The sequence below is a fragment of the Setaria italica genome, chromosome I (genome assembly GCF_000263155.2).
Source record: "Setaria italica strain Yugu1 chromosome I, Setaria_italica_v2.0, whole genome shotgun sequence".
Lineage (NCBI taxonomy): Eukaryota > Viridiplantae > Streptophyta > Magnoliopsida > Poales > Poaceae > Setaria > Setaria italica.
In genome coordinates, this window is record NC_028450.1 from 9389923 (window position 1) to 9417563 (window position 27641).

At 45.5% G+C, this 27641-nt stretch overlaps 2 protein-coding genes across 3 annotated transcripts; one reads left to right on the forward strand and one right to left on the reverse strand.

Annotated features, from left to right (window-relative positions):
* Positions 1-9169: 9169 nt before the first annotated feature.
* LOC101782740 lies at positions 9170-10482 on the forward strand. Its single transcript, XM_022828024.1, has 2 exons — positions 9170-9640; positions 9952-10482. The coding sequence occupies exons 1-2, from the start codon at positions 9170-9172 to the stop codon at positions 10480-10482; spliced, it is 1002 nt and encodes a 333-aa protein (XP_022683759.1).
* A 4988-nt stretch (positions 10483-15470) lies between these two features.
* Positions 15471-18553, reverse strand: LOC101783156 (terpene synthase 2, chloroplastic). Of its 2 annotated transcripts, none has more exons than XM_012846620.2 (6): positions 18038-18553; positions 17544-17922; positions 16962-17180; positions 16384-16522; positions 16001-16249; positions 15471-15890 (listed from the first exon to the last, which is right to left on the reverse strand). In XM_012846620.2, exons 1-6 carry the CDS (start codon positions 18408-18410, stop codon positions 15615-15617), a joined length of 1635 nt encoding a protein of 544 aa, XP_012702074.1. In that variant the 5' UTR covers positions 18411-18553; the 3' UTR covers positions 15471-15614. The 2 variants fall into 2 exon arrangements, with proteins under 2 accessions (XP_012702074.1, XP_004954742.1); XM_004954685.3 differs by having other exon boundaries at positions 17544-17919; positions 18038-18552.
* Positions 18554-27641: the final 9088 nt, after the last annotated feature.

Here is a 27641-nt window from a genome sequence, read left to right on the forward strand (position 1 = left end):
ATCCAACGAACTGCGTCGCGATACAGGGTCGGCTCCAGGAGTGACTCACGTACGCAGCTCGGCTCCAGGAGAGACTCGGCTGGCAAGCACGTTGGGCGAGGGATATCAACACGTGAGCCGCCGCCTCCTCCATCTACCCCCGCCGCCACCGTGATCTCCTGGCGCCTCCCCGACATCTTCGGCTTCGTCTGGCGCCTCCCCGACATCTTCGCTCTTCCTCCCCGATGTCCTGGCCACCTGCCATCTCGCCGCCGTCAGCGCCAGCGTGCAGTTGCTGCTGCCATTGCAGGTGCTCGTGCAGACCACCAGCGCCGTGCTTAACTTGTGGACGTATGCTGGGTCTTCAAACCTCGACTGAATGCACAAGGCATGTTCGATGGTTTGCCTCACACGAACTCCAGCTCGCTGGGCCCATGGAGCTCTGGATCCAGGACGGCGACAATGTCAGGCTCGCATTACCGGTAAGCGCAGAAGTTCCTTTTGCCCCTACAAGTGTGTAAATTGTAATGCTCTTGTTCCGGTCGGTATTGAATTGTGTATCTGTGATCCTTGGTCTCTATGTGAGAGTCTAGAGATTGAAAGGGTGTGATTTGCTGATTGCTAAGGGTAAGGCCTGCTCACCCGAAGACATCAAAATTGAAATCGGGATATAGCATGAACTGGTGATAGAATAAGATAAGAACATTAAGATCAAGGAGTTAAGCTAAATGTTTTGGTTTACTACTCATGATGCAGCTAGCAGTATTAGCTTTTGAATTCCTTGCCTTAAGAAATAACTTGGATAATTCTGATATCCTGATACTTAACTTAGAAATTTAAAGTACGTATTCTCTGATGTACATATTCTCTGATGCATCTGAGGCTGGCAACTGCTACCTGGGACTCATGCAAGACCATCTATGTATTTAGCCAAGTAAATTATTCTGATTTCTTGAGTTACTCTGTGATCTATATTTATTGATATGAATTATGCAGACCTATTAGCTTAAACCTTTACCATAATAAATACTAAATTTTAATGTTTGATTTTCTCCGCAGCATGATGTGGATGCGGGAACCTTGAAGAAAGTTGTTCTGTCTAATGGTGCAGTGGTAACAGTGAACTCCAGCATCTTTGGTAATACGTAGGTGATAGTACCTTTTTTCTACACGCGGGTGACAGTGGAGATGAAAGGAGACTCACACCTGAAAAACCTAGTTGAGAAGCTGAAAGCTGCTGGTGTCCAACACAAGCTGTGCAAGTGAGAACGTCCGTCCATTCTTCTTAGTCGCTGGATAGCACTAGAAAACGAAAGCAAGTCTGATCCGTGCAGGATGAAATTGTGTTTTTTTATTGTAAAATTGTCCAAACATTATACACTAATCAAATTGTGGATGGATGACAGATCAATTTGTGATTGTAAATTACTGGTCTGTGACATGATTGACACTTTGAGATCATCTATAAACTGAAGCAAAATGATGTATTATATCATTAGTGATGTGGGGCTTCTTCCATGGATGTTCTGTCATTTGGATATTCTGAAATACAAGCACGAGTGATTCCGATGCAAGACTGATATTCTGAAAAAATGAAAGCAAGACTGATTCCGATGCAACATAATACATCAAGTAAAATTCATTATTACACCATAATAAAATCTAGGGCAAATAACAAAATCCCACATGTGGAAACTTTAACAGCTTAGCACAGTTACATGTTTTCATGGATCCTCCAGCGAAATGTAATTTCCTAACTGCTGACTGCAATGTGGCGTCTTGATCAACTCCAAGTAGCAAACTCGTATATCCTCCTTGTATACATGGGGCAGACATGGTAGAAGAATTCCCAATCATATTAAAGTGTGGTATTGTCGCATTATCATATCCACCTTGGATCAACGGAGCAGACACGATATACCTATACAATATGGATACCATTTTCAGCAAATTGTATAAAAAAAATATAATGGCTTTAAACTTTTTGTACGTACCTATAGCTTCAAACTTTCTGCAAGAACATGTAATGGTAGAATCTGCACTGTTGAACACTACAATTGCTCCATGATCGGATTGCATGTATGTGATAAAGAATGTCAGGTTGGTCCCTTCAGTTTGTAGCAATTTATGAGACAATGATAATTGTTTTTTAAATTCACCCTCAAACTCAGAATACATCCTTCTTGTGTATGATTCCGCTGCAGTCTTCAGCATAGGTAAATCTGGGGTGTAAGTAACGGTGTCCTTTCGGCGTGAATTAAAGTCTTCATCTAACTCATTTTCACGAAGGCTAACTGAAACCTTCTCACATTCTACAAGAAGTTCCGAAAGACCGAGTTTCCTACGAAATCTTTTCTTAAACACATTGTTCATACCTTCACTCCTTTGAGTCGAGGTCATATCCGCTATAAAATCATCACGGTACACAGCTGCCCACTTTGCCCTCAAATCATATAGGTTTCTCATCCAAGAGTTATCCTCCAGGTTATATTCAGATAACAACTCATTCCACTTCTCAATGAAGTAAGCCTCCAATCTATCTTCGTACACACATCTCTTAAAATCAGGTAGAAACTTGTTATCTGACTCATGAATTACATGCCCGAGATGTTTAGCAGCATTTAAGTAAATGTGCCACAAACAAAGGCGATGGCTTGTATTTGGGAACATATAAGCAATTGCTCTAGCCATGGCCACGTCTTGATCAGTGAAAATTGTCCTTGAATGCTTGCCTGACATTGCTGTTAGGAAGGTTTCAAAGAGCCAAACAAATGATTCAATAGATTCATTAAATATCAATGCAGCCCCAAATATTATCGTCTACTTGTGATGGTTTGTTCCAAGGATCAGAGCAAAAGGCATCTCAAACTTATTAGTCTGAAATGTAGTGTCAAATGACACAGCATCACCAAAGCATTTGTAGTCCATAATAGATTAACCATCTGCCCAGAAAAAATTTGCTATCCGACCATCTTTCTCATCTACCTGAACGGCATAAAAAATGTAGGATCCTATGACTGTTTGTGTCTTAGGTATTCTACCAGTGTCCGTACATCATTGGCTTCTAAGTACTTTCTGCGCTCACATCCAATCTTGTTATTGCAATCCATTTTTGCAAAAGGCACTTTGTCAGCTGCTCCGTAAAACTACTTCATGAACTCATACAACTGGGCTGGCTTCATCCCGGCATCTCGTATCTGGCCAATTAGCATCCTGTCTGCTTCAGTGATACGTCGTTGGGATCTTAGCTTGTGCGACTTATCTGGACTAGCAAGGTAATGATTATGTTCAGTTACAATCTTTTGCACTGTCCAAATTCCCTCTCTGCTGACACTAAACTGAACACGAGCATCACAACCTGTCCTTGTAGTGTCTTTTGATGACTCGGTTTGCTGATGTCCTTGGCTACTGCAAACTATATATTTCTGAGATATACTACCATCCACTCGACGCTTTGTATTGCTCTTTCTAACACTGAACCCAACCTTATCGGCATATGCGTTATACATCTCAAAGGCTTGTTTCTCTGATTCAAAATTCATTCCAACTTCAGGAGTGATCCCAACTTTATCTGCCACCTATTGTAAAATGAGATGATGATTAATTATTCAGTCATTTTATGCATGATGTACCAAAATAGATGAGTAATAACATGTGATGTATCTGTATTATCGTATAAACAAACATACGATGACCCTACCTGTGATGGCTGCTCTCTATCGACTCCATGACCACCGTCAGCGATTGCATCATCCTCATGCGCATCTGAGGTTGTCTGCTGTGAGCCTGTATCATGCGCTTTGTTAATTTATTTCTTCTTTGCATTGATAGTTTGGAAGGAGCAGGAGAACAGGGAGTTCTTCAAGACGTACAAGAAGGATCGGCCAGGAGAAGAGTCGGCGCAAAAGAATCCATCTAACAAGCCTTCCGCTCCCAAGAGCTCAGAGCTTCAAACAAGGACAGGCAGATGGAGTTCCGCCGGTGATGCGTCACGAAACTGTCTCCGGTGGTGCGATCAATCCTTTGGGTACTCTGCAGGCGATTTAGTAGCTCGTGTAAATTAGAAATTTAGAATGAATTGCACAACGCTGATGATTGCAAAGATAAATATTTTTTAACCATAACAGAGACTTACTTTCATCAAGCTCTTGAGGCAGGAAGTTGTTCTTGGGTGCGTCGCCGGTCCGCCGACCAGATGAAGGAGGTGGCGCGCCGGGCCAGATGGAGGTGGCGGCGTCGCCGGTCCGCCGGCCAGATGGATGAGGTGGCGGCAACCCAGATGCAGGCGGCGGCGGTGGCGGCGCGTTGCCAGGCGTCAAAGGGCAAAAATAGAGACTTGCGAGAGGGATGTGTAGTTCTGTACGTGTACTGTCCCTTCGTGATCTTTGGGCCAATCTGTGGCGGATCCACCTCGGATTAGCCAAATCGAGGCACGGTTAAGTCACCTAACACGCGACACCCGGCCTTAATCAGGCTAACTCGAGATGCCGTCGGATTTCATCCGATTTAACCACTTGAACAGGACCGAGTTAGCAAACTCACACGAAGGTGAGCGGTTCCAGAGAATACAACAAGTCCACTGAGTTAACCAACTTAAACATTTAGTTCGGCCATAAAACAAACATCAGAGTTTTACAAGGTTTAGAAGAAAACAACAGAAGGTAAACAAGCGGAAGCTAAACGCAGGGGTCGGATGCTTTGGTGAGGCCAGCCAAGACGTCAGTGATCCCTCTCCTCGCCGTCCGAGGAGGGATCCCACTCGATCGTCCAACCCGGAGGGAGTTGGGGCGGCCAAGTGCCAACAGAAGAAGGCTCAGGAGCAGCAACTTCACCTGAAAAAAAAGAAAAGCCACAACAAGGCTGAGCTACTAAGCTCAACAAGACTTAACCGACCGGGAGTACGCTACTCCACCACTTCTAGACATGCAAGGCTCTTTGGCTGAGGGGTTTGTTTGCCAAGAAGCACTAAGTAGATCCTTATTTTCAAGTTTTAGCTCAGATTCTAGGTTCATTAACCGGTCTAAGTGAGCACTTACTCTAAGCAAACATAGAAACAACCAAGGGTGTATATATATCATCATCAGATTCCTTTATTACTCAGTGTAGCATAGCGATCAAGCAGTCTCAAACTGTGAGAGGCAGACGAATCGATTCGAGTTCTTTAACCATGCATGGTGAACCTAACCTCACGACATCCGCGCACCACCGAGGGTCGCTTCCTGTGTCGGCCTTCCCCATCAATCCCCTAACCCGTGTCGGGCCCATTTCCTTTGGTGCAATGTTCCACAGACCCGGCCTCTGCTTTTCTGTGACCACACTTGCCACCACGTGCGGCCGCAGGGGAACTGCGTTCCAAGGACAATGGGGTGACCGCTCACGTCTAGGTTCAATCCGGTACTCGGCTTCCTCATCCCATAATAAGTATGAGGTTAGTACTTTCAAACACTTGATCACGAACACCACCACTGTCGGGCCTTAACAAGTTCCATAGACAGACGGGGCGATCAGCCGACCACCAAAGAGTTAACCACAACCCTGCCCCGTCCATCATCCTTATAGTTGTAACAGAGAGGAAACAACCAACTCCTACATCTCGCGAGTGACAGGAAATCACTCGGCTTTTACCGGTTCCTATTTAAGCATGGCAACTACTCGGTCCAACAACTAGTGTTCAGATCAGGGAACTAAGTCATGCATCTACGATTTCAAGCAACTCTGATACGTAAATGCACAAACACGAGGCAGAAGGCATGCGCAAGTTTGGGAAAACTGGGTTCATGCTCTGGGGCTTGCCTTCGAACGAGGAGGAAGGGAAGGGGTCTTCTACGGGGGCGGCTTTGGCTTCTGGAAGCGGGAGCTCTACTGCAACTTCGTCTTCTGGCGCCGGGTGCAGCTCGTAGAAGCCGTCGGCGAGATGCAGCTCTACACGAATGCAATGCAAGAGTTAGCATATAGACGGTAATTTCAACAGCAACACTTGCAAAATCTAGCTCAGAAACTTTGTAGCATTGCTATGGAAAGAGTGGGGAAGTTCACTTGGGTTGGAGAAAAACAAGGCAAAAGGGTCGGATGGGAAGAAGCTTATGATCTAACCCTTAGACTAGAGGAATAGATGTGCTGGGGGTCCTCAGACTTAACGCCGAGAAGTCCCCGTTTTTACACATATACCCTCGGGTTAAGAAAAAAGATACAGCTGAGCCCTTGGGCGAGGCGGAGAAAGGGTCGGCGAAACAGACAGGGTCGGGCGAGACGGAACAGGGGTCGGACGGATAGAAGGGGTTGGACGAGGCGGAAAAAGGGTCGGCAGCTTACCTTCGTCTTACAGGGAAAGCTTGGGGTCGGGAAGAAGCAGACTTGGGCGGAAGAACGGGAGCACTAAGACTGGGCAGGCGATGCCCGGCGGTGCTCCGGCAGCAGTGGCGGCGCTTCTTGTGGAAACCAACAAGCTCTTGCGCAGCGCGGAGGAGCAAGCGGCTGGGTGGATTGGAAGGGTGGGCGTGAAGCGGAGAGGAGAGTTCCTCAGGGACTTAGGCTGTAGCGCTTTGAGCACGAAGCAGAGGAACAACAGCAAGGCAGTGATGGCGAAGGGGACTCCGGCGGAGCTCTGGCATTCCCTTTTATAGCTGCACGGAAGAGAGAGGGTTGGAGCGGCGCGAAGACCGGGAAGAAGCGATCGAGTGCTCTGCTGGGGCGGCGATTGAGCAACGGTGTGGTGGAGCAGGACTTCGGGGATGACACCGACGGTCATTGGGCATCAGCGACAGGGCGGCGCAGGCGTGGTTTTGCCGATGGTTGAAATTTGGCGGAGGCGGGCGTCGTCATGCGGAGGATCTGATGGAAGTGACCGGGGGAACGACGCTAGAAGCGAGGGCGCATAGGTGAGAAGACAGGCGGGCTGCGGTCGCGCGGGCGAGCGCGAAGCAACAGATTGTCGAGGGCGCAGCTCTGACAGGGCGGAAAAGGAGCTGTCGCGGCCGGGGTCTGGGTTGGCGGAGGAGGAATCGTCGCGTAGCGTATCTGGGGTGGCGCGACGGTGGAGATGCGGCGGAAAAGACGGGAGGCGTCGGACTCTGCAGCCGGGGTCCGGCGGGTGATGATGGGCGCGGGTGGCGAGGTGCTGCAGAAAGGGTTGCAGAGGGCTTCCGCTGCGATTGGGGAAGGGGCGCGAGAATCCATCCGGTCGTGGCCCGCGACGAGGCGGAGCGGCGGGTGTCGGAGAAGTTGAGCCACACGGCGGAGAAGCTTTGAGGTGGGCATGCTACTCGAGTGCGTCTGTCGTGGGAGATCTGGGAGAAAGATTTTGTGGGTCCACCGGTCAGTCTCGGTTGGTCCACTGCTCAGATTGAGAGACAGGCGTTGCGGAAAGACTTAGAAGGATCCGACGGTTGAGTTGGGGTCGGCGGGGTTGGAACTGGGGAGCGGTGGAGAGGGTCGGTTCTCAGAGGTCGGAACTGGGGCTGGAGGTTGAGTGCTTAAACTCGGGAAAGCTGAGATGGGGATTAGGGACTCGGATTAAGATTAACTCATGAGATTTGGGGTCGGTCGTCACACAATCACACCACGTAGACGGCCCAGATGCATGGGCCAATCACACCACGTAGGCAAGGCACAGCAGCATGCTGCATGCATGTCCTCCGCGCGCCGCGCCTATTCCAATTCCAAGTCGAGCCATGCAGTCGCGCGAGGAGCCAAGCAGCCAAGCCGCGAGGAGCCTTCCCAGACGCGCGACTGTCCGATTTTCTTTCGCCTCCACGCGTCGACCGAGCGGACGGGTGCGCATCGGATGCGCTTTGCATCCGAGTTGCACTGAATTTTCTTCCGACCGGGTGAGGAAGAGAAAGAAGACGGAGAGGAGATGGATCTGATGAGTGGACCCACATGCCAGTCCATGTCAACGCACGCTCAGCATGCCACATCGACAGTTTAATTCAGGTACAGGTGATTTGAAACCTCACATGCACCCATTAAAAAGTTTAGGGGGGCTGAATGCGTTTTTGGGAGTTAGAGCAACTCCAGCAGACCCTCTAAACAGAGCCCCTACTTCTAATTAGGAGGTTAAGTAAAAAAAATGAAGTCCAACAGAGCCCCTACTAGAAACCCCATTTTAGGGAGGCCTCCAAATCCCCTCCCACGCCCCCCAGACCTGGAGGGTCCCTCCGAGCCCCCATCCATGGTTATTTTGGCGCGGAACAGAAAACTCCGTGCCGCTCCATCCCGCGCGCGGCAGTTCGATCGCCTCCCTCCATCTTGCGCGCGTGGAAGAGAGAACAGCAGGGGTCGGAGGAGGGAAAAGTGGGCCAACTCTAGCGTTCCCCTTCTTCCTGCGGCACCGGCAGGATCTGAGCAGCCCTGTTCCATTGCGCCACTTCGCGGCTTCCTGCCTGGTCTGGACCTTCTTGTGTATCCTGGTATGGGAGCTATCTTGATCTACTTTGTTCCTGTTGTTTAGGTGGAGTGGGCTCCTGTTGTCCTGTAGGTTTGGTTGATGGATTCATCGCCGCTTGCATCCTAATGATAGGGATTTTCTCCTCTCTTTTTAACGAAATTGATGATCCGGGGATGCTCTCTTGTCCTGCTAGGCTACCATCCCCGAAAGCTGGCCCCTGACTTTTCTGTTCTTTGTTTACAGTATGTTATACTGTTGGCATTAGCACGAAATAAATAAACAATAGGCTTTCGAGGGGAAAGTTGTGCAGATTCGCCGCGGAGCTTGTAGGAATCCAGAGATCTCAGAAACTCACAATTCAGATCCGCACGATCCTCCGATATGAGCTAATTGGCACCTGCTGGCAGATGTTAAGAGTAATAGAGTTTTTCCCTCAGCTACAAGTAACAATCAGTATTCAGTTTGGATTGCCGGTCCAGTGAATTAGATTACTTGTCTCATGAATGTACCAGGTCTGTGCAATTCTTCGTTCCAGGTCTGATGGCAGTACCATGTTTGCTTTCATGGTACTAATTATTATTCTATAAAGTTTAGATGATAGGTAGGAGGTTAGGCAGCGTGTAGCACCTCAGGACAAGGCAGTGAGAATAAATTATTATTTTCTAAGATTCAAATGTATAATTCTTAGATAAGGCAGTGAGAATAAATTATTATTTTCTAAGATTAAAATGTATAATTCTTAGATATTGCCAACCACCATTTTGTGTTTTCTTATTTGAACTGACAATTTTACAAATATTGTAGATGGTCTTCTCCAATGACGATGACCTCATTGCTCAATGGTGGGAGGAAGAGGAAGAGGAGGAGGAGGAAGAAGAGGAGTCAGACGATGATGACCTCATTGTAATTCTTATGCTTGCTGATATGGACTATGAGAGACACAAGAAGAAGCATCATGGTTCAGTCCCAGGACGTGAGATAGTTCCGAGGGACATGTCTAGTGGCAATCTGCGCATTGTGGCTGATTATTTTGCAGATCCTCCAATATACAATGCAACATTCTTCAGGAGGAGGTTCAGAATGTCGAGAGACCTCTTCTTGCGTATCGTGGATGGTGTGGAGGCACATGATGACTACTTTAGGCAGAAACCAAATGCAACAGGTCTTCTCGGTGCCACTGCATTACAGAAGGTGTTTGGGTCGTTTCGCATGCTGGCATATGATGTTCCAGCTGATTCAATGGATGAAGTTGTGAGGCTTGCTGAGACCACCATGGTAGAGGCTTTTCACCACTTTGTGCAGGCTGTGGTAGAGGTGTTTGGGAGCAATACTTGAGGCCACCTACTATTGAGGACACTGCAAGATTGTTGGCCATTAACACTAAGAGGGGATGGCCTGGCATGCTCGGTTGCATTGATTGTATGCATTGGAGGTGGAAGAATTGCCCAACAGCTTGGAAAGGGCAGTATTCAGAGCATGTGGATGGGCCAACTATGATACTTGAAGCTGTTGCATCTAAGGATTTGTGGATTTGGCATTCTTTCTTTGGTCTACCGGGCTCTTTAAATGATATCAATGTCTTGCAGAGATCACCATTATTTCAAAGGCTAACTTTAGGGACTGCACCACCTGTTGAGTACATGCTAAATGGTAACAAGTATACCATAGGATACTATCTTGCAGATGGGATCTACCCTTCTTGGGCAACTTTTGTGAAGAGCTATAGGAGTCCGCAAGGCAATAAGAAAGTCCATTTCACAAAAGCACAAGAAGCGGTGAGGAAGGATGTGGAGAGAGCATTTGGTGTTCTACAAGCGCGCTTTGCCATGGTGAGGGGGCCTGCTAGATTTTGGGATAAGGATACTCTCTGGTATATAATGATCGCTGCTGTTATCATGCATAACATGATCATTGAAAATGAGAGAGATGAAAAAGAGGATTACAACTATGATCAAGATGGTGGTGAGGTACTGAGGCTGGAGGAGTACCAACGACGCGATCCCCTCATTCTTGAGGAGTTCCTCAAGATACATCAGGAGATTGAGGATAGACATGTGCATGAGAGACTTCGTGATGATCTTGTGGAGCATTTGTGGGCACTTCATGGTTCTAGCTAGTACGATTGTTTGTAGTTTGACCATATTTAAATTTGAATTTAAATTGTCATGTTTGAAATTGTGATTTTGAATGCGGTTCATTGCTATGCTTTAGAAATATTTACATTTGAATTATAGTGGTGTGATATGAAGGGCACATATATATGGAGAATATGTTGAAAATAGGAGGAAAAATAAATAGGGGTTAAGATTTAGAGGCCCTTGCTGGAGTTGAGTGCAGAAAATGAGCCCCTAAAAAATAGAGAGAGCCCCTACTTAGGAAGTAGGGGGGTTGATTTAGGGACCATTGCTGGAGTTGCTCAAGTTCAAAAGCCACGTGTACACTTTACTCCAATTTTTTTGACTGTAGAATTTAGAAACTGTGAGTCTGTGACAGCGTGATCATACCATTCGCACAAAACGTGACAAAATTTAAAAATTATAAAATACATCGAAATGTTTCGACACTTACTTGAATTTTCTTTTTCTTATGAAATTATCTTATACTGAATCTCAGTGCCTTGAAAGGACCTTATTGTCACCTAGAGTGGGTTGAATAATTGAGTTGACCAATTTTTCAAAATTCACTCTACTCAGCATCACTGTCAGAGCACTGTTAGGGTCAACCGGTCAAACCGGTTTCACAGACCGGTCCAAGGCAGTGAGCACACTAAGTACTGCTCGAGCTCCTCCTCGACTTCCAGCACCAACCAAATTTGGAGAGTTGCTTCTGTGGATAATATCTAGTAGGGTAATGTAGTACCTGCACATAAGACAAGCACACCCAAGTAGATCGAAGTGGAAGCACAAGTAATTTGCTCGAAATCAACAAGTGAGGCAAAACAAATGTAGACATGAAGATTTGTTTATCCAAAGTTCAGATTCACCACAATGAGCCCTATGTCTCCGTTGAGGAGCCTATTTGAATATAAGTCTATTTCAATTCCCTTCCAACAAGCCGGATTTCTTTCAACCACTTTTCTCGTCTCCACTAGATGATCTTTTTCCTTGCGGAGGTAAAATTGCAGCCTTCACAAACTTGCCGCTGCTCACCACACCTTGGGAGCTAGCCGGCGACGCCTAGCCATCTAGGAGACACACCTCCAAGAGTAACAAATGCTTCAAAAGCTTTCTCTATGTGAACCACAAGTGCTCAAGCTATGGATTGCTCTTTTCAGCTCACTAATGCTCACACAAGATAACTCTCTCAACCCAACTCAAAGATTTCTCAAGAATCACTCAAGTCTCACAAAGAGAGGTTGGGGAGAGTTTTTCTGGTCACTAGATGATGTCAAATGCGTGTGTAACCAAGAGCCCACCAAGGAGGAGGCCAAGGGGTATAAATATCCCCACAAACCAGAAACTAGCCATTAGAGTTGCTCAAACTGTCAGACCAGTTGAAAAACTAGCCGTTGGCGCCCTGAACCCCCAGACCGGTCAAACCGGTCTGCCAAGCCAGTTTGACCAGTCTGCCAAATCGGTTCGACCGGTTTGGCTGAGTTAATCCTAAAAACCTTCGGAGACACTTTCTCGGTCCACCTACTGGCTGAACCGACTTAAGTCAGCTGAGTTGGGACAGTTAGCTCACTCAAGGGTTTTCTCATGACCAATTTCACATAGGTCAACTAAGATCACTTTTGATATTGTCAATTAGCTAATGTTGCATCCCTCTTGATAGTACGACATACCTATACTCAAGAATAAATATAAATACTATATCATCCACTTGAGCTTGTAAGTCTTCATCCATGCCATCCTTTGATCAATAGTCACTTGAGGGCTCTCAACATAGCTATCATCTTGAGCACGTCCATCTTGAGCTAGTGACTTAAGATTTTCCTTCATTCATGATAAGATATACTTGAATTCTTAAGTCACTCCATTTTATCAATCACAATAGGTTAGATGTATTGCATTGCTTCCCTCGGTAAGGCTTAGATACACTACTTCGAAACCCCTCGAATACTAGCCACTTCACCTTAGCAAAATGCACATAGTCTAAGCCGTAGCTTGACCAAAGCTTGGTTAGTCCCTCGCTCTAGTCCCTCGCTTGATTTCTTCACCTATTCGTGCCACTTTGAGTTTAGCTTTGCTTTTGACACCAACAATGAAATCCCATTTGAAATCGTCTTCAAATGCTTGTTCTTAATTGATAAAAAATGTCCCATGAATTGCAAACTTCCAATAACAAGACCAATATGTAACACATAAGCTCATGTCTTTTTATCATATGCACATAAAGTCTTGCAATATCCATATGTGAATATCACTAATTCTTTTCTTAATGATCCCTTTACTTGTCAATCAAGCTATCACATGATTTGGAGACATATAGATCAACCATAAAATATATCCCCAAGTTTTACTTCACCCTTGCTTGTCATTGATCATATAATTGCATCACAGGAACACATACTCGCTTGCTTTTCTTTATTGTGAGCCATATAATGCATATTCTATTTATGAGACAATATCACATCATAAATATGAGAATAAAACCCTGCTCACAATTTTAAGCAAACAAGTTAGTCATTCAATTCACCAAAACCCACTGGGGCCTAGATGCACTTTTGTTGCACCCGGTTTTAAAACAAAACCAAGTGCTACCTATATGTATGCTAGGATCTAGTTTCATACATATAGTGACATCATTAGTGAATAATAGCAACAGTACCACGTAAAGGAATATAAATTAAGAATTACGAGTCTATTAGAGATATACAACTTAATCCTAAAAATGGAGGCTCCAAACTTCATAGGGAATCGACTAGGGTTGCGTATGCCTAGTGAAGGGATACAAGGTAGGCTACGCTAGTGCAAAATAAAATTTTTTCTACCGCGTAAACCAGGAAAGCTGTCATATATGGATCACGGGATTACCACTAGACACGCAGATACGGAAGTTGATGAAGCGCGTCGGGGTAGTGTAGTCAATCACACATCGCCGCAATGTAGTCGAACACGTCCACGTCCAGCAGCTTCTCAGCAACTCGTCCACGTGCAGCAACGTCCTCTTTGCGCGGCGGCTCGTCAAGCTCCTCGTCAGCTCGTCAAGCTCTCGTGCGGTGGCTCGTCCAAGTGCTGCAGATGCAACACCTCCAAGGTATCCACATGTGCGGGGAGGAAGCATTGCAAGCCAGATTGCTAGGTCCGCGAGTGCAACAAGGCGAGGGCGTGGGGGAGGGGGAGGGGCGGCTGAGGTTCGGCCAAAAAGGGATGAAACCCTAAGCCGCCCCCACCCCTCAATATATAGGGGTCCCTGACGGGCCTCTAGGTCCAAGGTTCCCAAACCTGGTCCAATTCGGATCATATCCTCATTAGGCTTCCAGCCCCTTAAGTGTGCAACCCTATAGGTTCATATACGCATAAACATGGCGCGAGTACTCCTACTCGGCCAATAATTAGTAGCAACCTCTAGCAAGACATGCGAACTCCTATGCGCACACGAAAATCATATCAGATGAACCATCACAACATCACGTACATGCTATTCCCTTTGCCTCACGATATTTGGTCTAGCTTCAAGCCGATCTCTCTTTCTCGATCCTGTGATTCGAAATCCCTCTCTAGGTTAACTGTTAACCTCACATAGCATGGCCATGCATTTCCGGATCCGAACACTCGAGGGGTCTAGAGATATCTCTCTCAAGTAGAGAGGGGCAAATTCCATTTTGACTGACCATGCCTCACAACATGCTTCTTGACAAACCCGAAAGCTACCTTTATAACTACACAGTTACGGTGTAGCGTTTGATAGCCCCTAAGTAAGTCGATCCACATCTTGAGTACATGCGACAATCTCAGGTCTAAGGACAAAGCGTACACGTTGTGTAAAGAGAGAACTATGTAACTCACGTTGGGTCAGTCCTACCATATGTCTCTACATGTGCCCACATTATTAGTTTGACATCTCCATATCTACGACTTGTGAAACATAGTCATCAACTAATACATATGCTAGTCTAATATTCATGTGTGTCCTCACATGAACTCCGACTAGGGACAACTTTTAGAATAACCATACAAGTAAAGAGTTTCACACACAATTTATACAATTGCAAATCAATTCAAGTAGCCTTTAATGGATATTCAAGGAACACAATATAAATCATGGATAAATGGGATATCATCATCTCTGTGATTGCCTCTAGGGCATACCTCCAACAGTCTCCCACTTGCACTAGAGTCAATCTAGAAGATATCTAATACCCATAGCTCTTATGTGCGCATCATACTTAGACTGCGGGAGAGGCTTTGTCAAAGGATTGAAATATTTAAATCTGCGTGTATTCTTGATCTCGCCTCGGTTGACAAAGTTTCGAATGAGATGAAATCGTTGCATTACGTGTTTGTTTTTTTGGTGATTCCTTGGCTCCTTTGCTTGCGCAATAGCCCCATTGTTATCACAGTAGAGATTCAATGGGCTGGATGCATTCGGGAACACACCAAGTTCAATAAGGAAATTCCTTATCCAAACACCCTCCTTCGCGGTTTCTAAAAACTATGCGTGAATTCAAAAGGATAGCATCCCTACTCAGTCGGATGTGCTGTGTAGGTGAGATGGTAAGGAAACTATGCGTGAGGCAAGAGGTTGCGGTTTTGAATCCCACGCACCGCATATTTCGCGTGAAAAATCGCATGACTTGTGACTTGCGACGTGCGCATGGGGGAGCCTCCCAAGAATTTAGAATATTTTTTTAGCGCAAAAATCCTTTAGTCCTGGTTAGTATTACCAACCGGGACTAAATGTTTATCTTTAGTCCCGTGTGAAAGACTCGAGACTAAAGATGGGAACCTTTAGTCCCGAATAATTAGTCCCGGTTGGATTTTCGAGACCTATGCGTCTTTCCAACCGGGACTAATGTTCAGTTTTCAACCAGTGTAATATAGATTATTTTCATGATGACAGAGGTGGATAATGTTCTTAAAAATATGATAGTCTACTTTATGATAATTTTAGGATTTACCCTCTTTGTTCTCTTAGCGTCTGGTAAGCATTAATTAATATGTAAAATGGTCTGATGCAATGGAACAGAGATTACTTGATTCATTTTATACAGGGAGAAAAATCAGAGAATGAAGCGAGCTACATTCCTGTGCGTAGATAACGCCTGACGGATAGGTTGTTCTCATCGATCACAGTACGTAGTTTCTCAAAGTAGCAGCATCCTCGCGTAGTCCTCGAGAACAAGGAGCCTCTGCTCCTTGTCGTACGAGTACATGACGCCGACCATCCTGGCGGCGTTCAAGGAAACCTGCGTGAACCTAGAGGCGAAGGTCCTCCTGGAGAAGCACTCCCTGTTGAGCTCCTCCCACTCCCTCGCGATCAAGCCACGCATGTGTTCTTCGGCGTCGGCCTGAGTGCAGCTAGGATTTTCCATCAGGTAGAAATCCCTGTATGATCCGTCCAGTCCTTCCTGTGCTTCATCCTGCAAAAATCCATGGATTTAAATTTGCTGCTAAATTTTTACAGTCATATCGTATTTAAAAATTATTTTAACAAGGATATGGTGAAAATATTTAACAATTAATTGCTGACCTCTGCACTGCCCAAGTCATCCCAAAGCCTGAGGATCTTGGCCGGGCAAGAGATGATGGAAGGGATGTGGTCAGCGAGCTCTGCAGCTTCATTACTTTGATCATAACCTAGCATGGCGAATACGAGCGCTAATGTAAGCGGCACTCCTGAAGTGACAGCACCATTTCTCAGGTAGTCTTCTGCGGTAGGAACCTGATCGGTTGCCAGCCATCTTGCCTCTACCATGAATCCATCAAACAGCACCGCCCACTGCCAAAAAAAAGGGTAGAATTTATTGTGTAAAGCTCAGCAATAGGACATCATCATAGCTAAATTTTGGGCTACAAATTTTTGGTATGCGGATCAAATTGAACAAGTTTAATGGAAACAAGTTTGTAATATACTGCATGTCTGAGATGATTGATGGGATTGAATCCACGCTCCTCTTCTACCATATCTGCGATCTCATTCGTAGTGGTGTAAATAGCCTTGTAGCATGATCTTATGCCACTGGGGAGTGAATCAGCAGCCACAGTATTCCACCTGCAAATCATATTTTGTACAATGTATTAGCTTATTGCAAACTAATTCTTATTAAAATCAGGATGTAAACCAACTATTTTCGATATGTAAACAATATTAATGTTGAAATCTACAACAAGATGAATATTAATGCAGCTACTACGTGCTAACCTCCGTTTCCAAGTACTTGTTACTTTTGACCATTTTATTTGTTTTAAAATACTTGGCACTCCACGTTCCCGGAACACACTTCCCTATTTTAGTCTTACGTGAATACTATACGAATGTTAAACACTAAAAGATAGTTTCACCAAAGTATTGTGGTCATTTCATCCTTAAAAAGTGAATTGCCTAGATAACCATGTTTTGGTTACAGTTGCCAATTATTCGGAAACGGAGGTTGGTACTACGTATCATTTACCTACAACTTTGAGACGATGTTAATTACTTGCAAGCTTACATTTTGATTGCCTCGGTGAAGAGGGAGAGCTCCTCTGGTGTGCCAACAAGATCAAATATGTCATCAACAACGTAGACTAGTGAGATTATCTTTGTGGTCTCAACCCGGTATCTGGACGAGGAAGGCCCCTGGAAGGTTGTCATGGGCCACATGTACCATTTCAGCACCTGGTCCCGCACCACCGGTATCTCACGAGACAATCCTAGATCCGTCCACCATCTGCATCACATGAATCAAATATCTCACAATTATAATTCATAAATAGTAAATTACCACTGAATCTTAATCGTCAAAACAAATTCTGGAATATAATTTTATAAACACTTTTAATTTACGTACGTAAATTAGTGATGAAATCTTCTGGTGTCAATTGATCTTAAAAAAAAGGATCATATGCGCGCATTTTCTTGGCTGCTTTTAAAAACCACCATGGAATTACGTTTTCTTAGCTGTTAATATGCGCTTCCAAGTACTATATACCTTGGCGGCTTCAATTAGCCGCCAACAAAATTGCTAGCCGCCAAGGCAATTTCAGTTTGGTGCAGTGACGATTAACTACAACATTGTTAATTAATTACTGACCTTTTAACCTCCTGCATTTCTTTCTGATGCAGCCGTTTGTTGAGCTGGAACTCTGAAATTGCTAGTTCCTCCATTGCAGTGTTTCTGGTGGGCAGAGTCTGCAGGTAGCTGAGGTGGTGCCTAGCCTTGTACTGCATCAGGCTCAGGTGGTATGGGTGGTCCAGGGACTGCCTCACGTACCTTGCAAGTCCTGGCTCCAAGTACCTGATGGCAGATTCAAGGTGCTTGCTTGAGAACTCCTTTGCCTTGGAGAGTGATGCTTCATCTCCCATGTCCAGGTGTGACATGTCATGCAGGCTCAGGAGGCCCCTTATATCGTTGCTAAGAGCAAGCTTGAACTCGCCGGTGTCGTCGGTGAACCTCCTCAGAACATCATCTGCTACACGTAATGGAAACAATTTAAACAACTTTATTTGGCCATCTCTGTTCTGTTTGAAAATGAAGAAACATGTTTGAAACGAGCTGAGAGATTAAGTCTCTATGTTTTTACCGACCTGCTGAAACATCATGGCCGGCCTCTCTCATGAGCCTGAATGCAAGGGTTGCGTCGAAGAGATCATCGCTGTGGACGAGATCCATGCACGCGCCCATGGCGCTCTCGATTTCTTCCTCGAAATAGTGGTCGATGCAGAGGCGCTTGAGGTTGTCGACGACGGCCATCGTCTCCCGTCCGCTCTTCCGATACCCGTGCAGAGTCTTTTGTACAGTCACGATGCTTTTCTGGGGTGTTTTGTACGCGAGCGAGGAGCGGATTGAACCGCTGCGGTGGCGGTGCCCTCGCCGGCCGTTCCCGGCCGCCGGCGAAGCTTGAAGGAGAAGAGGCTCCACGGAGAAGGAGAAGACGATGCGTGCAGGAGCAGCAGCCATTATAGCTCTAACAGCTGGTTAATAATTACTACAAAGAACTCGAGCAACACAGCTTTAACTAATCGGAAAGCAAGTCCTAATTAACTGTACTTAGCTGTGTATACACAGTACAGTATGCTTGCAGCTCGTTTGTGTTATGCATCGAGCTACGTGCACGCCCTCCAATTTATAGTGAGAGGCAGGAGCAGCTAGCTAGGGCTCCCTCATTTCATCAGATATTAAGTGAGCACCAGCTACAGCGTTTGCTGTGATGTGGTGCTGAAGCTTCTGAATTGAAGCATCATCGACAGCTCCAGGGCATGTAATAAGTCGTCCACTGCTGTCACTGTTCTTCAGGACCTAGTAGACCACACCTTCTGTCAGTCCTGCCTTCTGTGTTTCTTCCTCTCTCTACCGTGTGCGTGTGAATCTTCAACACGTTCCATAGCAGCCTCCAATTTGTAGTGAACAGCAGCCTGCCCATGTGGAAAATACGAGCTGATCGAGAGCAACACATAGTTCAGCCGCCGTTGATTATTCGCTTTCCTAATCACTTTCGAGGGCACTGTTAATCTCTATACCTTTCTGTTGGCAACGTCAACAGATGTTTGGTGCCATGTGGTGTTCACGTGCACATGTGCGACCAATATCTCAATTCTCAACCGTGTCCCATTTTGATACATCTCCTTATTAGAAAAAGGAGGGTGTGTTTGAAACGTATGGATTTTTCAGGAAATTAGATTCATTCCGCATTATGAATGAGGCTAAAAAAGGGTCAATTTATACGCCCCTGCTTGGTTTTCTTACAAACTACTATTTACGCCGTGTAATTATTATTATTATTATTATTATTATTATTATTATTATTATTATTATTATTTCACCCCTTTTTCTGATGGAGAGAAGGCCCGGAAATTATTGGTATCGGTATTGTTCGTAGCACAGAGATATTACCGATATATGTAACCTATATGAATATAATGGGACCAAGCTCCATGTATAGGATGACAACTGTGACAGTGGTAGATGGTCCCAAACCCAAAGTGTGAGGAAAAAGATCATGTTAACATATATTTGACAAGTGTTTAATTAAACCTTAGGTTGAGCTATGTGTTCAACATGTAAATTAACATTACTGTCACTTCATACATGTATATATACATATCTTATGTTAGTATTTTCTATACTAATAATAATAACAACAAATTAATTTAGAATCATATACTGTCGTAGTTTATAGTACTTTTTATGAAAAATATTGATAATTTAGATGCATATTTAGATGTTACTTTGATTGTTTTTAATGGCAAATGGGTTACTTAAGATTATTTTTTATAATGGTATTTGTGGGTAACTTAGATGAAGATTAGGAGGAGTTACTTAAGGTTCTTTTTCATAATGGTAGAGGTAAGTTATTTAGATATAGATTTAGTGGGTTAACACTAGTAGAAAAACGATCTTCCATCCTCAAGAAAAATCTCGGTCATTTTTGAACCCGGAACTAAAGAGGCTTTAGTCCTAGGTCTAAATTTTATGGTCCGTGGAGACCCCTTTAGTTCCAATTGGTGTTACTACAGTCTACACTATGTCGTCCGCTGATGGCGAGTTTGGATATCCTTCCAACCGCATGAGAAGCATACAATCCTATCCTCCAAAAATTGAGCGGTGTAGGGTTGTGCCACACATCCCGGCTCCACCAAGATAATGCAAATCGGTCAGTGCGGGTAGGTCCTTTTCCTTTTAAATTTCTTTCAAACATGCACGTTGCACATGCGAACCTTGAACCCTCCTGGTACACACTTATTAGGCAATGTGAATTGCATGCGTACACACTTCTCATGGTCAAGTCAGGCTTAGGCTTTTTGTTTTCCCTGTTGTAATTATGTGCAGGACTGGATCGACGACTACAGGGAGGTGAATAGCTAGGGAACTCCAAATTTTCTGAAGGAATAATCACTTTCAATGCACCTTCAAAAGTAAAAACGGATGGGAGAACACAAGCGGAAACGAACAGAGGAAACTCGGTGAAAAAACATAATATAATGGACGTTGCTGGAGAATAAGCTATATAGGACCCATGAAAGGGGATCGGTGTTTAAAAAGAACAGAAAAACAGGATCGTGGGTGTCCTATCGGGTTTGTTTGACGTAAGACAAGCACCATATAGGCTATACGGATCCGCAATGAAATTATTATGAGTAGCTACGCACACGTGTAGAAAGGATTTTGAGAGAAATGCTCGCCGGGCATGTTTGGTTGAAGCTCTCATAACTGTCATTACCTGATTCTCACACGCCAAGCTACCTAGCTAGCTAGCCAGGCAAAGTGAAACCCTGACCAGGCAAAATGGAACACACACCGATACACGTTCACATGCAACATGCAGGCTTCTAAGTATACTAAGTAGAGAATTGGCCTTTAGTCCCGGTTGGTAGGGTGCATATCTCTCGGATATCCATCCGGGATAAACCAACCGGGACAAAAGGGGGGGTCTTTAGTCCCGGGTCTTTTAACCGGGAGTAAAGGTCCCCTTTAGTCCAGGCTAAATTCCAACCGGGACTAAATGGCGCCTGCATGGCACTGCCGTGGCGCCTGAATTTTTCATGCATGCATCATGTATACGTAGTACCGCGGCCCTTTTAATTTGTTAACCTTTAGTAGTTGAGATTTTTTTAGAACGAAATCAACTAGTATTTAAACGAATGGGATTTGTAATTATACAATTACTATATATATACACAATCCTTATACACAATTCATATACACAATTCAACTAGCTTAGTACAAATCGATCATAATTAGCGCGTATTATATGTACAAATAAATCAAAGTATCTGTCTACAATCTTCCCATCGTGGTGTTGCTGATCGGAGTGTCTAATTGTCGTCCATCGTAATAAAATTCTCCTTTTGGATTTACCACCTCGTCCATTATGAATCCAATGAGACCTTCACATATTGCCGCTACTTTTTCTTCCTTCAAGAGTCCTTGTTGAATATTTAACATCAATAATTTGGAAATTTGTGAATGTTACACGAACAAATACATATAAGGAGCTAGAAAATAATTAACTACTAATAGTTTTATTTTACACACTTTAAAGTTGTGTGGCGTCATCTTCGGTCCCTTGGGGCTCATAAAACTGTGCATGTGCTCACAGATGTAGTAGCCACATAGATTATTCCCGGGTTCCTGTCTTAAGCACTTCAGTGCGGAAAAAAATAAGTTATGAAATATTCGTGTTATACAATGTAATAAATGTGTAGACTTCATACGTACCGGGAAGTCTGTGTTCCATGTAAGTTTTTCTTTGAATGGACCTTTGTGTGTCCTTATGAATTGTTTCCATGCGCTGCGGATTAGAATAATGAATGATATAGTGTAACAGGGATAAAATTTAGGAAATAAACTTTTGCATAGAGATAAAGGTCCAGAATTATTACAAGCCTAGCATGTCTTGCACTTCTTGGTAGTCCACCGGATCTTTCCTTAACGAATCGAAGACAGTGACGTGGCTTCTTTCAGGCTCAATTATAATAAGGATCCAGTGGAAGCTGCGTGCGTAAAATGTTCATGCATATTAGAGCTAACTAAAATGTAGAGATAAGGAAAAAGACATCGAAAGTAGACGGTATACACACACTTACTTGAAGTTGTATGGAAGTAGTATGAAATCCTTGAATATTTGTTTGTCTAGGAAATTGTATACTTCCGCAAAGGTTTTTTCCGGCGCTAATTGTATCTGTTGTTGGTTAACTACAGATGGATCCATGAAGCCTACATGTAGGTACGCCTCTCAGCGGCATGTCTGAATTAGCATCCTACATGAAATGGAAGATGAAGTTAGTACGGTGACGCACGCCAAAATTTACATGTAGAGATAAACGGACACTTACAGAACCCAAGCGCTGATCAGAGAGACGTCCAGGGCATCATGATGGTACACTTCGTATATATCCTTGAAGTCTAGCCACAGCACTTTCTCCCCTTCACCGTGAAAATCTATCGATTTTACCTTCATGCCGATCATCTCCCTCGAGTCGGCGGATGCCATCATGTACCATTGATGGAATGCGTACATCTTTGTTGATAGCTTCCGTACCAATGAAGGCTTTACTAGAGGTTTGCCTAGCTCATAAGGCCATCTTGGCTCAGGGGGCGGTGCAGTTGGCGTCTCAACTTGCCCTATGCATTCATCAAGTCCCAGACCTGTTTCTTCCATGAACTTCAATACATTTGCTTGTTGATCCAAGGGCATTGCTTTTACCCGTTGAGCATCTTTTTTTGATAAATGGCTGAGGTCGGGGACTGGACCGCTGGAAGATGACTTTCCTTTCCTTTTATCCTTTTCATCAGCCTTTACTAGAGCCCGTTCATAGTTTGACAAGAGTGGTATCCTTTTCTTGGCTCCTTCTTCCATCCTGATAAAAAAGTTTAAATCTCACCGACTTACTGGCGGTGGCTCCATCTCCCTTGCTTTTTTTTCTTCGGCTTGTTTCTTGAACCACTCACTGGCCTCTCGTTGGATTTCTACCCACTGTTCCGCATGAGACATTGCCTCCCAGCGTTCCTTACGAGTCACTTCAGGCTCATTTGTTTTCCTCTTTCTCTGTCTTTGCTTGGGAGGCGGTGCTCGTGACTTCTTTAGTGGTGGTGCAGGTTCCTTCAAGGGGGCCGCTCTTGGTGCTGGCGACGGTGATCGAGAAGGGGTGTTGTTATTGTCGTCGTCGCTCCCAGCACCAGGATGTGGTGGAGATGGAGACCTTGATATAGATGGAAGGGACGGTCCTGGAGCAGGAGATGACGGTCTCGAGGTATGAGGAGAAGGTCGCTGCCGGGGATCTACGGGGAGCGGTCTTGAGGTCTGAGGAGATGGCTCCGTGCCGGGAATAATGATGTAGCGTTTTTGCCATAGAATGATCCCATGAAGCGCATCTGCCAATGTCTTTTCCCCGTCGCCTCCCGGGAAGTCAAGCTCTAGACCTTCATACTGGCTATCAACTATTTGCTCTACGCAGACGCTGGCGTAGCCTGGTGGAATTTTCATGCCATGACTACTCTGCCCCGCCAGGGTTGCTAACGCACTCCCGTACGCTACCTGTACATATAGCAGAAGTAAACAAGTTGAACTCCGATCTCGAGGCCTGGATCAATTGACAAGATTGCATAAATATTATGTATAAGTATACCTTAATAGTGAGGTTGCCGACCGGTGCATGCAGCTCACATGAGGTCCGTTGTGTGATGGCATCCACGGGGAACCGTTGCTCCTCCACGGGTAACCTGGGCGTCTGCGCATCGGGGACCCCTAGGGAAGCACAACTGCTCAAGAGGCATTGAGAAGGGCTGGTGGTGTTAGGAATCGGCAATGCTCCAGATTGGGCCAACTCCGCAACTGCGTGGGCCACCCGCCGATTGATTTCATCTATCATTCTTTGTTCTTGTGCCTGCACTTTAGATTCTAGCATCTGCCGCCAACTCTCCTCGATCTGTTCCTTTCTTCGCTTCCGGCTTCTGTACGAGGCGCTGTCGCCTCGGAAAGCAAACTTCCACGGAACCACCATGAACCCTCGGCAACGTCCTGGGTGCTCTGGATTACTGAGGGCCAATGTGAGCTCATCATTTTCTTGGTCCACCTTCAACCTCCCAGCCTTGGAATCTTCAATGTTCTTCATGAGATGTTCGGCCTTCTCACGTATTGTGTCATTAAAAATCAACGTCCCATCCTCTTGGCTTAGGGAGCCTCCATGAGCGTAGTACCAATTTTTTGATCGTTCGGGCCATGCAATAGTTGCAGGTACGATTCCCCGTTCGATCAGATCTTGTTCCATCTTCCTCCACTTGGGAATTGTTGAGCCATACCCACCTCGCCCCAAATGATGGTGGTAGCCCTTCTTACTAGCATTTGCTATGTTGGTCATGATCTTTTTCACACCGTCTTCACTCCTCTTATATTCAACAAATGCATCCCAGTGGTCCCTCAACTTTGGCCACGCGTTGAAGTCTGGAGTTCGGCCCTTCTTAATGTAGTGGGTATCCAGCATCTTCTTGAATGTCTGGAATTGAGTAGCCATCTTCTTAAGCGTCCACGCTTTGACATCCTTCTCACTATATCCTTCGGGGAATGTGAAATGTCTCTTCACGTCTTCCCACAGCATATTCTTTTCTGTCTCCGGGAGGGCGTACGGATTAGTGCTTCTGCCCTTCCATTCTCTGATGCTGATAGGCACGTTGTCCTGGACGATTGCCCCGATCTGACTCACGTACTTCTTTGCTACTTTCTCGGGAGCAACCGACCTGCCCTCTTCTGTCACTTCCGTGATGACAAGCCTCCCTTCCATCACCTTTGTACGACCTCGGGTCTTCTGCCCTTGTGTCGATCCGGAGGGCTAACAGTTCAAGATTCGTTAATTAGTACGTAGTAGTAATGGTGGCGTGAAACAATACAATAATGGTTATATATACCTCGCCGGAACCTTCCGCCACGGCAAGTTGTTGCTGCGGCTGTTGCTCTTCATTCCCATCGGCGGACATGTTGAGGAACATGTCCGCCTGGGTGCCCTCTTCATCCGTGTATGATAGTGGAACGTTGTCGCCACTACCATCACCAGCGATTATCTGCTCCATGATATACCTTGCGGTCTCATCGTCTGCCATTTCAACTATTGATGGAAACATACATGGAATCATACATGACAGTCACAGAAATCGTCTTACTACAAATTTCTACAAAGTCCTACAAAGTCCGGAATCATACATGTATATAATGAAATCATAAAATAACATGAATCCTACAAAGTCCGAAATATTTATACAAATTTCTACGAATTTCTATGAATTTCTACGAATTTCTAGCAATAACCACATGCGGTGCCTAGGTTGTGACGGCGGTGGTCAGGGCGGCGGTACGGCGGAGGCGGGGACGATTCCCCGGAACCACGGGCGGTGCCTACTAGGTTGTGACGGCGGCGGTCACGGCGGCGGGACGGCGGAGGCGACACATATACAAAAATATAACTTAAAAAAAATCTAACTTAAAAAAAACCTAACTTAAAAAAAATCTAACTTGAAATCTAACTTAAAAATATAACTTAAAAATCTAACTTAACAATCTAACTAAAAAATCTAACTTAAAAATATAACTTAATTTTCTAACTTAACAATCATACTTAAAAATCTATCATAAAAATATAACTTAATTTTCTAACTTAAAAAAAAAGGCCCTCCCGGCGCTGCCGGCCGGGGCGGCGGCGGACCTCTCGCGCGCGGTCGTCGACGGTGGCCGGGGCGACGAGGTGGCCGGGTCGGCGGGACGGCGGCGGCCGGGCGGAGGGACGGCGGCGGCCGGTGCGGCGAGGACGGCGGCCGAGGTGACGACGACGAGCCACCAAGGCGCGCGGGACGACGTAGGCGGGACGGCGACGAGACGGCGACGAGGGGCGACGAGGCGGCGTCGAGGATGGAGCTGGCGACGAGGATGGAGCCGGTGGCCGGAGGCGACGAGGTGGGGGCCGGGCGCGGCGGACGAGGAGGATCGAGGCGGGCCGGCCGGGGCGATGGAGGACGACGATGTCTGGGCGCGGTCGGCGGCGGGACGACGACAGCCGGCGCAATGGGGGACGACGACGGCGGCGGCCGGCGAGGGAGGCGGACGGGCGGCGACGGCGGAGCAGAACGCGCGGGACTGGGCGAAAATTTTGCTAAGTGTAACTGGCGGGGGGTAGAAGGGGAGTACAGTGCCTTTTAACCCCCCCTTTATCCCGGTTCGTAATGGCACCCGGGACAAAAGGGCCTTTTGTCTCGGGTCCCGTCACCAACCGGGATAAAAGCCCCCCCCTTTTATCCCGGTTGGTGACGGGACCCGGGACAAATGGGTGCGTCCGCCAGGTGGGGCTGGGAGCGTAGACCTTTTATCCCGGGTGCCACCACGAACCGGGATAAAGGGGGGGGGGCTTTTATCCCGGTTGCAGTTGGCAACCGGGATAAAAGGGGGGCCTTTTGTCCCGGTTGCTGTTAGCACCCGAGACAAAAGGTCTTTTTTTCTAGTTTTCTTCTCCCGCCTGTTTTTTGGAAATGGATTTTATTTTATCTTTTCACTGCATTTCAGGATGAAAAACAAAACCTTCACAGATTTTGTACATGCAAAAATATATTTAATTAACGAGTAAATTGACAATAAGTATGAATTAATCATTAATTCTATACCAGTTCATTTAGCCTCTAAAATATTTATTTTACTGCATTGCTGTGATCAAGAAATTATTCAATTAAATAATTTCAATGCGCAGAAAAATCCATGTTGTATGTGGTTAACATTGTTCATGTTTATCTAAAAAATCTTCACCTAACAAATTTAAGAACACATGAAATCATACATAGGGTAAATTACAAATTGTATCAATTAATACACAAAGGTCATGTACATTTAACGCATTACAATACAACGTTGTAAAATTTCTTCTTCACGAAAGTTCCTTGATCATGATCGCGGTGTAAGTACGGAGCCTCTTCTTTGGATAGCAGGATGCTTGGATCAACTTCAACGGCGAATGGAGGCATGCCATCAAACTGATCATAATCATCTGATTGGTCTGTTTTATCCTCGACTCCCACGATTTTTCTTTTACCTGGAAGAACTATGTGGCACTTTGGCTCCCATGTCTCTTCTGGATTCCTCTTGGGTTTGCTACACATGTCCTTCACATAGAACACCTGATGCACATCATTGGCAAGTACGAATGGGTCATCAATGTATCCAGTCTTGCTCAGATCTACTATTGTCATTCCGTACTGATCTTTGGTGACGGCAGTTAGCTTCACCCAATTGCAAAGAAATAGAGGGACGTACTGCGGTTTGTATTCGAGTTCCCATATCTCCTGTATGAAACCATAATATGACTCCTTGGTATTATTTCTGTCCATGGCATCTATGCGGACACCACTATTCTGGTTCGTGCTTTTCTGGTCCTGGGCTCTCGTGTAAAATGTGTAACCATTTATCTCATAGCCTTGGAATTTGACGATTGTGCTAGCAGGTCCCCTGGCTAACCAGGCAAGCTGTGGGTGAATCTCAGAGTTACCCATAAGTTGTTGGCGCAACCAGGAGGGAAAAGTTTCCATGTGATGATGGGTAAGCCAAGCATCGGATTTGGTCGAGTTTTTGGAAGCTACCATCTGCCTGTGCTGCTCGATATACGGAGACACAAAGGATGACTGTTGTAGAACAGTGTAGTGTGCCTTGTCGAACAAATC

What these genes read in the sequence shown, in the direction of transcription:
- LOC101782740 (XM_022828024.1), top strand. Translation starts at nt 9,170, where the DNA reads ATGGTCTTCTCCAATGACGATGACCTCATTGCTCAATGGTGGGAGGAA. An exon ending in GGCTTGCTGAGACCACCATG is followed by an intron (nt 9,641 to 9,951) that starts GTAGAGGCTTTT and finishes AATGTCTTGCAG; the next exon opens with AGATCACCATTATTTCAAAG.
- LOC101783156 (XM_012846620.2), bottom strand. Translation starts at nt 18,410, where the DNA reads ATGGCTGCTGCTCCTGCACGCATCGTCTTCTCCTTCTCCGTGGAGCCT. An exon ending in GAAATGCAGGAGGTTAAAAG is followed by an intron (nt 17,181 to 17,543) that starts GTCAGTAATTAA and finishes CATGTGATGCAG; the next exon opens with ATGGTGGACGGATCTAGGAT. An exon ending in TCAATCATCTCAGACATGCA is followed by an intron (nt 16,250 to 16,383) that starts GTATATTACAAA and finishes TTTTTTTGGCAG; the next exon opens with TGGGCGGTGCTGTTTGATGG.